The sequence below is a fragment of the Canis aureus genome, chromosome 35 (genome assembly GCF_053574225.1).
Source record: "Canis aureus isolate CA01 chromosome 35, VMU_Caureus_v.1.0, whole genome shotgun sequence".
NCBI classification, from domain to species: Eukaryota; Metazoa; Chordata; class Mammalia; order Carnivora; family Canidae; genus Canis; species Canis aureus.
Window position 1 is genome coordinate 6,295,531 of NC_135645.1, and position 12,463 is coordinate 6,307,993.

The following is a 12,463-nucleotide window of genomic DNA, read 5'->3' on the forward strand; positions in this document are numbered from 1 at the left end:
TAAGATAAAATATTAGAAGACATGGTACAGTATGTAAAATAATCCAATGTTTTAAGGATGTAAGCCACTGTTTGCAGTCATATATATCATTTTCATTCCTTCATATCGTCTCTTCTTTAAGAGAAATTTCATTTTATTCACTGAAATTTATAGCTAGAAAGAAATTCAAATTTAGGATTTGTTTTATTTTGTTTCTAATTTAATGAGAGATAACAGAGTCTTAGCTTAGTATTTGTGGATGTTTTCTATTTACATTTTTCGTAAAATGGAATGACTTTTTTATGGTAACTTAAAAACCACTCGTCTTAAAATCTTTATTGTAAAGTATACAAAAGCAGGAGTGTTAGTAGAAATGGTAATACTTGGATTTGGTTTTGAAAGGACAAATGAATCCCAACTGTATCATAGAATCCTTAAATTTATTTTTCTCTTCTTTTAGTACTACAAAGTGATCATTTCTTGCACTTACTGCAAACTGACAATGTTCAAATAGGATCTACAGTCATGACTATGCTACAGAACATACTACAGATCAACAGGTGATTTGATTTTACAAAGTATTTATCAGAGTACTTACAATTTTTAACTTTTGGTCCAGAAGCATTACCAGTTTTTTTCTAGTTTTGCCAAAATTATCAATTACATATGACTTGTAAGTGATACTTCAAGAGCTCTGTATTATCATTATCATTCAGAAAAAGAGAATATAAAATACCATCAAAGACTGGAAGTATATTGTTGAATTGGTATCTCAGAGCTTAAGAAGATTTTAGACCATTCTCAGGCTTAGAGGAGAAATATGGTGATACGTGAAGAAAAGTATTGAAATCACAATAAAAAATGCCTACTCATATTTTATTTAGCAAACCGCAAGCTTACTATTATGCCAGGTACTTCAGAATGGCATAAAAGAACTAACTAACAGGCAGTTTTTCCAGGTTAAAATGGAAAAGAGGGTATACATAGTTGTAATAATTGACTCTTCCAGTTCCATATGGATCTATTAAGCATCTACTGTGTGCGAACTATGTGTCTGTCATTGAGTTCCCAAAGTTGATTAGGATATAAAACTTGCCTTTAAGTAGTTTATGGTAAAGTGTAAAAGATCAACCCATGAACATAATTATATGTAACATATCAAGTTGCATTTGTAAAAGTGTGCACAAGTATTAGAGGAGCTCCTATCCTACACTGAAGGATGATGCTTCCTGAAGAAGGTAACATCTGAGGTGAAACTTTAAGGATGAAAAATTAGCCAGAGAGGAAGAAGATAAAGCAATATTTCTAGGCAGAGCTAACAATATAAGCAAATGCACAGAAATAAGGAAAAATGTGCTGAGGATAAAAAGTGGGTACAAGTCATCGTTGCTAGCATTTAAAGTATGGCATGTGGAGGTGGCTGCCAAGTTCTGCAGACTTAAGTCATGAAGAGCTCATATGCTGTGTTGAGGAAATTAAATCTTATCTGTAGGTAGTGGGAACACAGAAGGATTTTTAAAGTGAATAAAAATATGTATATTTCACTTGTATTACTCAGTTCACTATGTGGAGGAAGAATTTAAGGGGGAACAAAAGTCTAGACAAAGAAGACAATTAGAGGAAGCAACTACAGTAATCCAAGTGAAGTAATAAAATCTTGGCCTTGGGCACTGGTACCAAATAGATTTTAAAACAAATGGATCTTAAAAACTGAATTAAAATTATCAAGATTTCACTTCCACTTGTGTTTGAGATGGAATAATAGAAATGGATTTACCCTTCCACCTTAGAAAACAATAAGCAGCCAGTTTTTAGGAAACTGGACTTAAGTTAATGAAAGAAAGTGAGTCATAGGGAAAAGGAATGAATAAGGTGAGCTTAACAATTTTTCTCACTCGTAACATTGAAAGGGTTCCAGACGGTGGCTCAGAGAGGAGTATCCTAGCCAGGCTGAGTTGAAGAGGTAGAGATGAGAGTCTGGGGAGAACAAAACAGCTAGAGTTCACAAGACAAACCATCAAAGAAAGAGCTACATGCTAAGAGAGAGAGCCCCAGAGGTCAGAAAATCTCTTTCAGTTATTTGATAGAGTACTGATTGGCACATGGATATAAGGAAACTACTCAATGTTAGAGAAAATAATAATCCAAAAACAGTGAAAAGGAACAGTACCAGAAGTTCACACAGAGCCAAGAATATTGCCAGACTCCCAACAGCTGAAGTGGAAAACCTCATGAATAGTGGAACGTTGGATAGAGTACTCAGGAAGGTTTCATCTCAGTACTGGGGGATAATTAGCACTAGATTGACTGCTATTTTGGACCATCCAAACAAAATAAAAGCAGAACCCAAAAGGAGCAAATTATTTCCAAGTAACTGCTCTGGTTTCTAAAACTGGCTTTGTCTTAAAAATATTTATTAATAGGTATACAAAGGCGGAAGTTTAGCAGAAGTGGTTATGTTTTGTTTGGGCTTTAAAAGGATGAGAAAATCCCACTTGTGCCATCTTTGTTTTGATCCCTTTTTTTTCTTCTTCCTGTAGTAATATAAAGTGATGATTTCTTACAGTTATCACAAACTAAAAATGTTTAGATAGGAGTCTAAACATCTAGAGTCACTACAATCGCAGTGATGCTCTAGAACATACCACAGATTAATAGGTGGCTTGGTTTTGTAAAAAGTTACTGATATTTTAGTTTTGGTCAGAACCATTACCAATCTGATACCAATTTTATGAAATCATTGGTTGCATGTGATTTGTATATGGAATTTGAAAATTTCTAACCAGAAGAAAACTCAGAAATATTTTTAGGAATATACATATACCTAGCATCCAACAAGATGAAATTCATGCAAGTATCAGGCATGTAAATATGCAGGAAAACAGGACCAATTATGAGAAGAATCAGTTGACCCAGACTGACATATATGTTAGAATTAATAGGACATTAGGATAGTTACTATGACTGTATTCCATATTATCAAAAAGTTGAATAGAGACCTATATAAGACCCAGAGTGAACTTGTAGATAAGAAAACTACAAACTAGATATGAAAAATACACTGGATAGGATTGACAGCAAATTAACATAGGAGATTAGCGAACTTGAAGACATTGCCATAGAAACAATCCAAAATTAAACAAAAGAGGGGATCCCTGGGGGTGGGGGTGGGGGGGGAGTTGTCAGCAGTTTAGCACCTGCCTTCTGCCCAGGGCGTGATCCTGGAGTCCCGGGATCAAGTCCCAAGATCAATGTTCCCCATCAGGCTACCTGCATGGAGCCTGCTTCTCCCTCTGCCTATGTCTCTGCCTCTCTCTCTGTCTCTCATGAGTAAATAAATAAAACTTTTTAAAAAATGAAACAAAAGGAACCAAAAAAGAAAAACACATCAGTGAATTAGAGATCTGTAGGACTATTTTAAACACCTTTATATAGGCATAATTAGAGCACCTACAGGAGGTATTGGAGTCAGAAGAAAATATTTGGAGAAATAGTGTCTAAAATTTTTCCAGATTTGATGAAAACTATGATCTTGCACATTCCAAAAGCTCATCAAACCCCAAGGACAGTAAAATATGACACCAAATACATAGAAATCAAAGCAGTAAAGCAAGAGAAAATCTTAAAAGCAGGCAGAGGGGAAAAAAGACATTATATACAGAGGTATGAAGATAAAAATGATGGCAACTTTCTTGTCAAAAACAATGCAAAGAGAAAGAGTTGAACAGTATCTTTAAAATACTGAAAGAGAGCAACCATCAAACCTAGAGTTTTATACCCAGTGGAAATATATTTCAAAAACAAAGGCAAATACTTTTTCAGAAATCACCAGGAGACTCAGTACCAGAAATGTTGAAGGAAGTCCTTCAATCAGAAGGAAAGTAGATTTGCACAAAGTATTGAAGAATATCAGAAATGATAATCATATAGCTAACTATAAAAGATATTTTTCTTATGGTAATGTAATATAATCATATTTGCTTATACAAAAATAATGTATTTAGGAGTTTACACGTATATGTTAGTAAATTGTATTATAACAATAACATAAAGGCTATGAGGAAAGAAATGGAAGCATAATGTTATAAGCTCTTACACTATAAATAGGTTTCCCTATTATCTGAAAGTTTGCTTTGTGCCTCTGCTTTTACAAAACACCTACATTAGTACCTGTTTTTGCTAACCAAAAGAAATTCAAAGCTGATTTTCACTTCTACAAGATGGTAATTGCTTTTTTCACTTTATGCAGTTTTGACTTATAAAAGGTTTCATAAGAACACTCTAGGAAAACCTGTACATGAAATAGTATATCACTTGAAGGTAGACTCTGTTGAAGGTAATATGCTGTGAACCCTAATGAACCAATAAAATAACAAGACAAGCGGTTATAGCTAATAAGCCAAGAAAGGCAGTAAAAACAAATCATAAAGTAGTATTTATCCCAAAGTAAGGCAGTAAAAGAAAAAAAAAAAGGAGAAAGTGAATAAAGGACAATGGAACAGGTAGTCACCAAGAAACAGATTTAAACCTATCTATATTAGATATAACTGGTTGGAAAACCCCCCAGTTAAAAGGAAGAGAGTGAGAGATTGAGTAAAAAAGTAGGAACTAACAATATGCATTCTTCTAGAAATTCACCTTAAATATAGAAACACATAAATAAGTTAAAAGTAAAAGGTTGAAAAAAGATAAACCATGCTAAACCTAGTCAAAAATAAGCTGGAGTGTCTATATTAATGTCAGAAAAGGTAAATTTCAGAGCAAAGTATTAATACCAGTGACAGCTATTTCATAATAATAAAGAATCAGTTCATCAAGAAAACATTTATTGGGGATGCCTGGGTGGTTCAGTTATTGAGCATCTGCCTTTGGCTCAGGTTGTGATCCCAGAGTCTTGGATCGAGTCCAGCATCAGACTGACCATAGGGAGCATGCTTCTCCCCCTGCCTATGTCTGCCTCTCTCTGTATATCTCTCATGAATAAATAAAATAAATCTAAAAAAAAAAAAACATATTTGTTGATCTAACAACAGAGCTTCAAGATACAAAGAAAAAATTGATAGACTTGCAAGGAGAAATAGACAAATATGCAATTAAAGTGAAATATGTTAATACCCTTCTCTTGATAATTGATGGAATAAGTACACAAAAAATTATGACTGTAGAAGATTTGAACAATATCAACCTACTTGACCTGATTGACATTTTTAGAACACTCTACCAAACAGCTGGGATGCACATTATTTTCAAATGCAAATGGAACATTTACAAAGATAGGCCATTTCTGGGGCCATAAAATAAGAAAATAAATGTATTATTTATAAATTAGTGTAATGTAAAAGGATTTAAGTCATACAAGGTATGTTCTCTAACCTCAATGGAATTAAATTAAAAATACCAAGAAGACCTCTGAAAAATCCTCAAATGTGTGGAAGGTAATACATATCTAAATAACCCAAAGGACAGAGAAGAAATAAAAATTTAAGTTAGAATTTGTTTTTACATTGATAGAAATGAAAACAGCATATGCAGATTTCTGGGATGAATCTAAATTAAAGCAATACTTAATAGGAAAACTTTTTAAAGATTTTTATTTATTTATTAGAGAGTGAGGACAAATAGGCCAGAGGGAGAAACAGACTCAGGTGAGCAGGGAGCCCGACACGTGGTTCAATCCTAGGACCCTGGAATCACAACCTGAGCTGAAGGCAGACACTTAACTAACTGAGCTACGTAGGCGACCCTTAATAAGAATTTTTTATCACTAAATACCAACACAGATTTCCCCCACTATTTGAAAGTAAAGCATTCCTGTAAAACCTTTCCTAAGCCAAAATGGCATAAAGCAAAGAAACAGCATTAATTTATATGGAGAAAAGTTTTGAGCTTTTTAAGACCCAAAAAAATAGCCTCCCAGGCTGATACCTTAAGACACATCTTGCTAAAGGATGCACAGAATAAATTGAGATAAAGCACAGATACAGGCAGTTCAAAGTGATGGCAGCTTGATGCTGAGATACTGAGTGCAGTTCCCAGGGAAGGAGTTCGGTGGTACCACTCTGGCTTCTTGGGATGCACACTGCTTCTATAACAAATGCTGAATGCTATTTTTACTTTTTTCACCTTTTTTGTAAAAGCAACAATCTTCTGATTTCTTTTAGTTAGCAAAAAAGCTGAGTTCTAATGTAAGTATTTCATAGAAAGCAAGTGTTGTAATGCAAACTTTTGAAAAGCAGGGGATACCTGTATTAGAAAAGAGAAGTGTCAGATCACTGACCTTAGCTTCCACTTTAAAAAACTAAGAAGAGGGAATTAAATTCAATGAAAAGAAAGAAAATAATAGGGATGCTGGCTGGCTCAGTTGGTAGAGTGTGCAGCTCTTGATCTCAGGTTCACAAGTTTAAGCCCCATGTTGGATGTGGAAATTACTTAAAAAAATAAAATCTTAGAAGAAAGAAAATGATAAAGATCAAAGCAGAAATCAGTAAAATAGTAAACAAAAACAATAGAGAAAATCAATGAAACCATAAGCTGGTTCTTTGAGAAGATCAATGAAATTAATAAACCTGTAACACGATTGATCAGGGAAAAAAAAGAAGAGAATACAACCTACCAATGTTAGGAATTAGGAAACAATACAATAAAGTTTTAGGTATTAAAAATTACAATAAAGTTATAGGTATTAAAAATTACAAGGAAATAATGTGATCAACTTTATGGTTGTTAATGTGAGATGGACAAGTTCTTTGAAGGACACGAACTACCAAAATTTAAGAAGCAACAGAAAAAACAAGAAGCAGTAGATAATCTGAATAGCCTATAACTATGAAGAAATTGAATTTGTATCTAAAACACTTCCTACAAAGAACACTCCATGACTAGACAGCTTTTTCACTGGTAAATTCTACTAAATATTTAATGAAGAAATAATCATAAACAAGTTCTTCCAGAAAATTAAAGAGGAGGAAATACTTCCCAATTCATAATATGAGGTCAGCATTACTTGATAACAAATGAAAGATATTATATTAAAATCTAGCAATATATTAAAAAGTTAATATATTTTTAATAAGTTGGGTTTATTCTAGGAATTCAGGGCTGGTATAGTATTCTAAAGTCAAACAGTGTAATTCATCTTATTAATAAAAGGAAAAACATATCAATAGACACAGAAAAGCATTTGAAAAATCTATTATCCATTCCTGATATTTCAAAAGAAAAACTTTCAGCGTGGTACTAGTAGAAGATAGAACTTTCTTAGTCTGATGAAAGGCATCTAGGAAAAAGCTACTTAATGGTAAAATGCTAAATGCTTTCCTTATATGATCATGGACAAGACAAGGATCTCCATTGCCATCACTTCTATTCAACATTGTATTGGAGTTCCTAACCTATACAGTTAAGCAAGAAAAAGAAATTATTTGTACAGACAGGAAGAAACAGGGCTCTCTCTATATTTGGAGTCAGCATTGTCATCTATGTAGAAAAAACAATGGAATGTGCAAAGAAGCCACTAAAACTAATAAGTGAATGTAGCAAGGGTAGTGGGATATAAAATCAGTATAAAAATATAAATTGAGGGCAGCCCGGGTGGCTCGGCGGTTTAGCACCGCCTTCAGCCCAGGGCGTGATCCTGGGGACCCGGGATTGAGTCCCATGTCAGGCTCCTGGCAGGGAGCCTGCTTCTCCCTCTGCCTGTGTCTCTGCCTCTCTCTCTCTCTCTCTCTTTCCATCATGAATAGATAAATAATTGAAGTTTTATACCCATCGTTTGATATTCAGAAATTGAAATTTTAAGATACTGCAACTTAAAATACAATAAAAAATATGAAATATGTAGGGTTAAGCCTGACAAAAAGTGGCGAAGACCTACTCACTTAAAACTATAAAAAGACATTGCTAAGAGGAATTAAAGAATATGGAAATATACTTCATGTTGATAGATGTGAATGCAATATTAAAATCTCCGTTTTCTCCAAATTGATACATATTTTAAATACAATCCCACTCAAATCTCGTTTTTGTAGAAATTGGCAAACTGATTTCTACAATTCATATGAAAATCAAAGGACTTAAAGATATAAAATAACTTTACCAACTTTGAAAATGAACTAAGTTGGAGAGCTAACATTACCCAATTTTAAGACTTTATAAAGCTAGCATAATTAAGACAATGAGGTGTTGATGCAAAGATACACAAATATATCTATGGAACAGAATGGAACCCAGAAATAGACTTACACATTTATGAACAATTGATTTTCAAGAGGTGTGACCATCATTCAGTGGGATAGTCTTTTTCAGAGTGATAGAACAGTTGGCTATCAATATTTGAGAAAAAGAATTTTGATCTATACCTCTTAGCCACTACAAAAATTAATTCAAAATGTATAATAGACCTAAATGTAAAATTTAAACAACAAAACTTCTTGAAGAAAAATAGCCTTTATAACCTTGAGTTGCAACAAAGACAACCTTTGTTGTCTCACTGGGACACCAAAAGTAAAATCCACAAAAGAAGAAATTGGTTAGACTTCATCAAAATTTTAAGTCCGCTCTTTAAAAGACACTGCCTAGGAAATGAAAAAAGACAAAACAGACTGGCAGAAAATACTTGCAAAGCATATATCTTAAGTGTTTGTATCTGGAATATATAAAGGCTGTCAAAAATTTTTTCAAAAGGCCCAGTGTGAAAAATGAGCAGAAGACCTGAACAGACACTTCATGAAGAAGATACATGGATGACAAATAAGCACACAAAAAGATGTTCAGCAACATTAGTCATTAGAGAAATATCATTATACACTTGTTAAATGACTAAAATTTAATACACTGACCCAAGTGTTGACAAGAATACGGAGGAATCAAACACTGCTAGTGGGTGTGATAAAATAGTATAATCATTTTGGAAAATAGTTTGACATTTTATTTTATTTTATTTTATCTTTTTTTAGTTTGACATTTTATTAACAAATGTGTACATACCATATTTTCCATCCGTTCTACTTCTAGGTATTTGCCAAAGAAAAATGAAAGCATATATCCATACAAGGACTTGTACATAAATGTTCATAGCAATTTTATCTGTAATAGCCAATGACTAGAAACAATTGTCCATTACAGGTGAATAAAATATATGGTATGTCCATACAATAGACTACTACTCAGAATGACTACTCATACATGTGACAATCTAGATGAATATATATATGATGCAATTTGTATAAAATTCTAGAAAATGTAAACCAATTTATAGTGACAGAAAGCAAATCAATTATTGTCTGGGATAGTCTACCAGAGAGATGGAGAAGGGGGGGGGGGCTACAATAAAACACAAGGAAACTTTGTGACACAACAGATGTTCATTATCATGATACTGGTGGTAAGACGTGTGAAAACAAAAATTTTATTCTACTCACTTACTAATGAAGGAACCAGTAAGATGTTAAATAGGTTCAAAGGAGAATTTGAGGAGGGGAGATTTATAGATTGGTTTGTCAAAGGAATACTGAAATGAATTTGCTAATAGTTAAAAAATCTGATTGATGTGTTATAGAACAATAAATAGTAACCTTTATAGTTATTTTTCCTACTGGATAAAATCCCCTTGTATTGTTGAATAACAATCTATTTGCATTACTCTCAGATAAGAATCATTGTTACTTGTTTTCTATAAGCCAATCTCTACTTTTACAGAATTGTAAAATCTAATCAACAATAAATACGTAATCAAGCAAAGGTACACATCCCTAGAAAATCACATATTCCTTTGGGAAGGGGAAGTAAAAGATACCCAGTGATCTCTTTTGACTATTTCTAAGTTCCAGATAAGTTTTCATCATATCTGTAATACAAGATGATAGTTGTTAGTGTTAATGAAGAAGATACTAAAGGAAAGGTAAATTTCTCCTATATTAAATCCATGATAATTGAATTCCTATAGCATTTTTGTCTTCATACATCATTAAGCAATGACCCATGTACTGTTTTGTGATTTTCCTCTTACTGTTGCTTTGAAGTTTTTGAATCATCTATTTAATATTCTGTACATTTATCTTTCCTCTGCAATTTGATTGCAGGTTTTTCAGAAGAGAAGCCATTCTAGCTACTTGTATTCCCTGTTTTACCTAGCATAGTGTATTGCACACAGTAGAAATTCAATTAACAGTAATTGATTGAATGTGATGTATTCTTGGAACTTAGCTATCTATTTAAAAAATGGGTTATCTTCTTGCATTTCAGCACAGTTAGGCATCTAGTTGCTAAAACTTTAATTTTTTAATGATACCTATGCATCCATTAGTAATGGTATATTCTTTATCTTTTTTTTTCTATTAGTGGTGATTTACTCAGAATAGAAGGAAAAATCCTACATTCAATTTTAGATGAAGTTGTTTTCAAGCTTTTATCAACTCCTAACCCAGTCATAAGAAGTACTGCTACAAAGCTCCTACTGCTGATGACTGAATCCCATCAGGAAATTTTGATTTTACTGAGACTAAGTGCCTGCTACAAAGGTAGTGCATATATTCTTTCTTTATTGGAGAGTATCAAAAAGACATTTTTATTGATGGTTTATGGAAAATAAAATTCCTATATAGTTTTAAAGTTTTTATTTAAATTCTAGTTGTTCACAAGCAGTGTAATATTAATTTCAGGTATACAATTTAGTGGTTAAATAGTGATGGGGATTAAACAGTGTACCCCTTGTTGTTATAGAAGTATTCAATCACTAAAATTCTTGTATTTTGAAAAAAGTCAATAAAGTGTGCAGATAAAACCCTATTACAACAGATACTAATTCAGGGAAAGGTCTTTGTATATAATCAGGCTAGCTCCATGTCTCAGAGATGTTTATGGTACTTTGTTGATGAGGTTACAATGGATACTTACTCCTTCTCTAACAAAAGCAAACAAAAAAAGTTGTGTATGAAGTATACCATATAGTATAGTAAAATAATGACCATAAAGACTGGTGACCTTAACAAGATGAACTTTACCAGAGAAAATAGAGCTGTGCTTGAGAGACTGACAGCCCTTTTGATCTTAACATCAGTTAATATTTACTCATCAGATCTCTCACTGCTGTTTCTCAAAGCAAACAAAAAATCTTCCTCACCTCTAAAATCAAATGCATATACTCACTAATGCAAGGCCATATCATGTGGAAATTTTTAAAGGGTAGAACATTACATTATGATGTATTTAGTATTCAGACTTACAGAGGGTCTCAAATCATGCCTGATTAACTTACCTTCCATCAGTCATTACTATATGAACATTTTAATTATTTTATGTTATAGGAATAGAGAGGGGGAAAAGGTGCCAATAACAGAGCTCTTTAATTGATACTTGCCAGATACACATTTTTAAATTCTGTAATTAGATTTCTTCTATAGAAATGTGACCATCATTTGCTTCAACATGGATAGAACTGAAGGGTATTATGCTGAGTGAAATAAGTCACTTGGAGAAAGACAATCATCATATGGTTTCACTCATGGATAATATACAAAATAGTGAAAGGGATTAAAAGGGAAAGGAGGGGAACTGAGTGGGAAAAATTAGACAAACCATGAGAGACTCCTAACTCTGGGAAACAATCAAAGGGTTGCAGAACGGGAGGTGGGTGGAGGGATGGGGTAACTGGGTGATGGGCAATGAGGAAGGCACTTGATGGGATGAGCACTGGGTGTTAGTTATTCTATATGTTGGCAAATTGAATTTAAATTAAAATGAAAAAAATGTGAATGTCTAACAGACTTCATTATAAAGGAATTTCACTTGAACAGTTCATCTCCTATTCTCAGTAGAACTTACTCAGTTTCCTCAAGATATTTTACAATTGTTAATACTGCTGAGAACTTGAGTTTTGAAGAGAGCATAAAGACATGGACAGATCCATATGGTGGCTTCCCCCCTTATACACCCAAGGGCATTTTACTTTATTTTGAATACACACATTGTAATACACCATTCCAGTGTGCTTAGAAATAGTACTTATCCCAAAATAAAACATAATATAGTAAATGCAGTATTTATAGCATGTCTCGTATAATAATTGCTCAGTAACCTATTGATTTGCCCCAAATTACGTATAATACTGTATATTTTAATTTAGTAGTATTTTCTTTAAGAATGACTAATAATAACCTGTTTAAATACTTCCACAATATAGGCATTTACTCAGTATGTTAAAAATGTTTCTGTTTAAGATATTTATGTTCCAACAGGAAAAAAAAATCTCTACTCTTTGACTTACCACAATGATCCCACTTACCTTTTTTTAATTAAAGATATTGAGTAGACAGCCTTTGCATCAGATGAGCACATAAAAACTCTTAGAGAAATATCCTAAAGATCTCAATCTTGAAATCTTTGAGAAAAGAAAAAGAAAAATCAGGTGATTAATCTTGCTGTTGTATTCGTTTCTAAACCAGACTTTTTAACCTCTAATTAATACTGATTAGATAACAAATCATAT

General features: G+C 33.0%; 1 protein-coding gene and 1 long non-coding RNA gene across 3 annotated transcripts in view; one reads left to right on the forward strand and one right to left on the reverse strand.

Moving 5' to 3' along the window:
• Positions 1 to 12,463, forward strand: part of IQCB1 (IQ motif containing B1) — a 65,807-nt gene that overhangs the window by 20,781 nt on the left and 32,563 nt on the right. For both annotated transcript variants that reach the window (XM_077884326.1, XM_077884327.1), the window contains exons 7-8: positions 440 to 539; positions 10,318 to 10,496. In XM_077884326.1, coding sequence (XP_077740452.1) covers positions 440 to 539; positions 10,318 to 10,496 — 279 coding nt within the window. The remainder of the gene's footprint in view (positions 1 to 439; positions 540 to 10,317; positions 10,497 to 12,463) is intronic.
• Positions 1 to 12,463, reverse strand: part of LOC144305483 (uncharacterized) — a 33,843-nt gene that overhangs the window by 3,025 nt on the left and 18,355 nt on the right. The window contains exon 2 of the long non-coding RNA XR_013372484.1: positions 12,260 to 12,355. This is a non-coding gene — a long non-coding RNA (uncharacterized LOC144305483). The remainder of the gene's footprint in view (positions 1 to 12,259; positions 12,356 to 12,463) is intronic.